The 5,000-nt window shown below is 45.5% G+C and overlaps 3 protein-coding genes across 3 annotated transcripts in view; 2 read left to right on the top strand and 1 right to left on the bottom strand.

Annotated features, from left to right (window-relative positions):
* LOC126996248 (uncharacterized) overlaps positions 1-3,575 on the top strand; it is a 3,937-nt gene extending 362 nt beyond the window's left edge. The window contains exons 1-2 of the mRNA XM_050856620.1: positions 1-638; positions 2,934-3,575. The exon at positions 1-638 is cut by the window's left edge and continues 362 nt beyond it. Of these exons, the coding sequence (XP_050712577.1) occupies positions 1-638; positions 2,934-2,945 (650 nt within the window). The 3' untranslated portion in view covers positions 2,946-3,575. The remainder of the gene's footprint in view (positions 639-2,933) is intronic.
* LOC126996249 (uncharacterized) overlaps positions 1-5,000 on the top strand; it is an 88,984-nt gene that overhangs the window by 47,655 nt on the left and 36,329 nt on the right. The gene's annotated exons all lie outside the window — the stretch shown is intronic.
* The window catches only part of LOC126996246 (probable G-protein coupled receptor B0563.6), a 44,240-nt gene that overhangs the window by 33,830 nt on the left and 5,410 nt on the right, over positions 1-5,000 (bottom strand). The gene's annotated exons all lie outside the window — the stretch shown is intronic.

The raw sequence follows: 5,000 nt of genomic DNA, 5'->3' as shown, positions 1-5,000 counted from the left end.
ATCAAATGGCTACTCGCAGGCAGCAACTGGCCGAGTCCATCGACACCTTCCTCTTGTCTCTGAAGCAGCTGTCTAAACACTGTGACTACAAAGACGTGACTGCTGACACACTCAGGAAGCCATCAAAGATGCTTTCATCACTGGTCTCGCCTCTCCTGCCATCCGTCAACGTCTATTGGAGAGAAACTTTGTCCCTGAATGAGGCCGTACAACTTGCTCGAAGCCTCGACACTGCTCAACGCAACGCTGAAGGATACTCTTCACCTGTCACTCCAGGGAACGTGTCGGCTGCTCCTGCTCTTACCTCGGAGGCCTCTGTTAACACCACGGACACCGTAGCTGCTGCCTCCCAGTCTCAATCCTGTTTCTTCTGCGGTGGAAAGCGGCATCCTCGGTCTCGCTGCCTTGCTCGTGCTTCAGTGTGCCGTAAGTGTGGGAAGACGGGCCATTACGCCAGCGTCTGCAGGTCTGGCGACCCTGGACGATCGAAAAGACCTTACACCGCAGCCGCTGCTACTATGGAACCTCCTGGCTCTACCTCCCCGGTCCCTCCCTGTGGACACTGCGCCCTGCCACCAACTACTGCCGCCACTCCAGTATTAGCGTCTGTTACTACGCCGCGGAGCTCTACAATTCCTGTGAGTGTCAATGAACTGCAAGTGAACTCCCGTATTGACAGTGGAAGTACTATTAGTTTCATCCATCCACAAGTTGTGAAAAACTCAAATATTCCTGTGTACCCTTCAAAGACTGGTTTCACCCTTGCTTCTTCCCAAGTTTCTACTACCGGAGGACATTGCTTTGTCAACCTGAAAGTTAACGAGAGTCTGTATCCTCAATTCAAGTTGTCAGTTCTTCCCTAGTTGTTATAAAGTAATCTTGGGCAGAGACTTCAAGGGAAAACACCAGGCTGTGGAATTCACTTTGGATGGCTCTTTACCTAAACTAACTATATGTAACGTAGCATCAATGTCTATTGATCCTCCATCCCTCTAACCTGTCCCCTAATACAAAGCCAGTCTCCACATGTTCTCGTAAGTTCTCGAGGTCGGATGAAGAGTTTATTCATGAGGAAGTACAGTTTTTGTTACAAGAAGGTGTTGTAGAGAAGAGTCAGTCCCCTTTGAGAGCTCAAGTGCTAGTAACAAGCGATGAGAAACACAAGCGGCGCATGGTTGTTGATTACTCTCGTACCATAAACCGTTTCACGTCATTGGACGCTTACCCAATGCCTCGTATTCATGATTTAATTCACAAGATGGCTTAAGTATAAAATATTCAGCAAACTTGATCTGAAAAATGCTTACTATCAAGTTCCCTTACGAGAAACGGAGAAACAGTACACTGCTTTTGAGGCTGACGGACAGTTACTTCAATTTACCAGAGTTCCTTTCGGTCTGACAAACTCCGTTGCTGTATTTCAGAGAATCATGGACTCTATCATAGCTGACAACAAATTGCAAGCCACCTATGCTTACATTGATGATGCTATTGTATGCGGCGTAAGCAAGGAGGAACATGACCGGAACCTTCAGCGTTTCAAGGAGGTAGCCTCAAAGTACAACTTGACTTTGAACTTGGATAAGTGTCACTACGGCTTAAAAGAAATTACTTATCTCGGGTATTGCATCTCCTATAATTCTCTGCGCCCTGATCCAGATCGTATCAGACCCCTGATAGAAATGCCAGTTCCTAATGATTCACCCTCTCTAAAACGAGCGCTTGGCCTCTTCTCATACTATTCCATCTGGATACCTAACTATTCTAAGCGCATACAGCCTCTTCTGCTGTGCCAAAGTTTTCCACTCGGCTCTGAAGCTATTAAATGTTTCGAATCGCTAAAGAGAGACATTTGTAAGGCTTCAGTAGCTGCCTATGATGAAACTTTGCCACTCCAGATCGAGACTGACGCATCCTCTGTCTCCATAGCAGCCACTCTTTCCCAGCTTGGTCGGCCAGTAGCTTTCTTCTCCAGAACCCTGACCGGCTCTGAAAGACTTCAGCCTGCTGTGGAGAGAGAAGCCACTGCTATCATTGAAGCCGTACGTAAGTGGAGACTTTTTATTTTGGGCCGCAAATTCACTATTGTAACTGACCAACAAGCTGTATCCTTCATGTTTGACTCACGGCATTCCTCCAAAATTAAGAATGACAAAATATTAAGATGGCGTCTCGAGGTCTCTGAATACTTGTATGACATTAAGTACCGACCAGGTCCTCAAAACATCCCTTGCGACACTGTCTCGTGCATGCTCAGTTAATACTAACCCAGGCTCAGTCTCTCGAACAAGTACACGTGTCTGTGTCATCCTGGCGTCACAAGACTTTATCATTTTGTAAAAGTTAAGAATCTGGCTTTTTCTCTAGATGTAAGGAGGGTTTGTTCTCAATGCAGTATTTGTTCAGAGTTGAAACCTAGATTCTTTAAACCTCCAGTTAAGAACCTGATCCATGCAACGCAACCCTTTGACCGAATCTTTATTGATTTCGCTGGACCGAAACCTTCTACTACAAAGAATAAATACCTCCTGGTAATGATAGACGAGTACTCTAGATTCCCATTTGTGTTCCCATGCCCAGATATGTCTGCTCAAACTGTTAAAGCTTGCTTCCTTAAACTGTTCTCTATGTTCGGTTGTCCATCATCAGTTCATTAGGACAGAGGAACACAGTTCATGTCTCGAAGTCGCAGATTTTCTGTTGAGCCACGGTGTCGTCATGACACACTCCACTCCCTACCACCCCCAAGGTAACGGACAATGTGAAAGAGAGATTGGTACTATTTGGAAATTTGTACGCCTAGCACTCAGATCCTCCAAACTCCCCGAGTCTCAGTGGGAACTAGTTCTGGACAGAGTACTTCATTCCATTTGGTCCCTCCTTTGTACTGCCACCAATCAAACCCCTCATGAAAGGTTATTTTCTTTCCCTAGGAGATCGTTTAGTGGTTACTCCTTACCTTCCTGGCTTGCCACACCTGGACCTGTCCTGCTGCGGAAGTTTGTTCGTAATTCCAAATCGGATCCGTTAGTGGGAGAAGTTGATCTCGAGAGTGCTACACCACACTACGCTCACATTCGCCATCCGGATGGGAGAAGGTCTACCGTCTCTACGAGGGACATGGCTCCAACCCCTAAGGAACAGACAACCGTGCAAGAGAACATCAATGGGACAACACCCACTGAAGAGATTTCGACTCCAGAACAGACTTCTACCGATGACAGCGATGGAGGGGCAGCCACTCCTGACGCTTGTTACCCAGCCTCCGATGACACTAGACTTCCGGACACAAGAAAAAGCGACTCGCCCGAAACTTCCGAGGAAAGACCTGAACCACTAAGACGTTCAACAAGAGTCAGGAAAGCTCCGGATAGACTAGGCGTGTGATATGTACGTAGTTATTTGTAAGAGGGGGAGAATGTGGTGATTCTATAGTTTAAGTTGTCTGTATTTGTTGGGATTTTAGTGCTTGTTCGTTTTAGTGTTTCATATGTATCGTTCGGGATAGGTGATTCATATGTAATATGAATCGTATTATATGGTTTCGAAACTAACGTATCTAGTTTCTTCGTCGATGAAGCCAGTGCACTCGGGCTTCAGGTACTGTACGCACCTAGGGTTTTCTTGCCGAGTAAAGCCTAGAGAAAAGGGCATTTGAGGTGGTTTACTTATTCCCTCACGACAATCACACATGGATCTGTTAGTGTTTTGAATGTGGATTAGTAACTGTTGTGTTGCTGAATGGTAGACTTGCGATAGAGATTACATATACACACAGCTACACATGGATCTGTTAGTGTTTTGAAGGTGAATTAGTAACTGTTGTGTTGTTGAATGGTAGACTTGCGATAGAGATTACATATACCCACACATGGATCTGTTAGTGTTTTGAAGGTGAATTAGTAACTGTTGTGTTGTTGAATGATGAACTAAACTGAATTGAGGGATGAAAAGTACATTGACGCACGCTCACACAAGGATATCATAGCGTTTTGAAGGTGATGTATTAAGTACTGTATTGTTAGAGCAGACACAAATACATAGGTTGCTTCGAGTATCAGCGTAAAAACTAACACACACACACACACACACACACACACACACACACACACACATATGCAGCTCCAACCCCACCATACACCCGTACACACACATATATACATAGATATACATACATCCTCCTCCCCCTCCCCTTCCCCACCACACACCCATAGAGAGAGAAGTGAAGATAAATAGCCTGGGAGAAGCGTAATGACAGCAAGATAAAGCGGAGGATAATGGGCTTGTCCTACTAATAGATTACTGAAACTCAACCTCTGAAAGCAATTACCTATCGAGAGAGAGAGAGAGAGAGAGAGAGAGAGAGAGAGAGAGAAGCAGGAAATGGAAAACGGAAAAAAAATAATAGAAGTAGGCTAGGAAATGGGTATATTTCTCTCTCTCTCTCTCTCTCTCTCTCTCTCTCTCTCAAACAACTTGGAATGATGGACGTTACCGAAAATTTTTAGGTATTCGAAGGACTGAATCACAATCCCTCGAAGTCGTCTCTTTCCTGCCTTGAAGAGCTTGTCCAAACTTCCCCTGGAAATGACACCAACTCCAAGGGAAAGCGTGTCAGATGTGTGTGCCCGGCGCCGAAACCTTTGAGAACACAGGCTAAGGTTCTTTTTGGATGATTTCGTAATAGGCCGTTGAGAGGGTCCTTCCCACCCACTCAGCAAAATTTGATAGGAAGAGGAGGAGGAGGAAAAGGGAAGATGGAAAGAGAATTGAAAAGTAAAAGGAGAGGAGGAAAAGGAGAAAGTGGAAAGGAAATGGGAGAAGGAAAGGAAGGGAAATAAAGACGAGAGAGAGAGAGAGAGAGAGAGAGAGAGAGAGAGAGAGAGAGAGAGAGAGAGAGGCTGTGTGTGCGTCTGTGTGTGCGTCTGTGTGTGTGTGTGTGACGGGATGAAGTGGGGTTTGTTTTCCTTGATAAAAATCCCATTCTCTCTCTCTCTCTC

This window comes from Eriocheir sinensis, chromosome 9, assembly GCF_024679095.1.
Source record: "Eriocheir sinensis breed Jianghai 21 chromosome 9, ASM2467909v1, whole genome shotgun sequence".
Taxonomy (NCBI): domain Eukaryota; kingdom Metazoa; phylum Arthropoda; class Malacostraca; order Decapoda; family Varunidae; genus Eriocheir; species Eriocheir sinensis.
The sequence above is the reverse complement of the archived record's forward strand: the minus strand, read 5'-3'. Positions and strand labels throughout refer to the sequence as shown.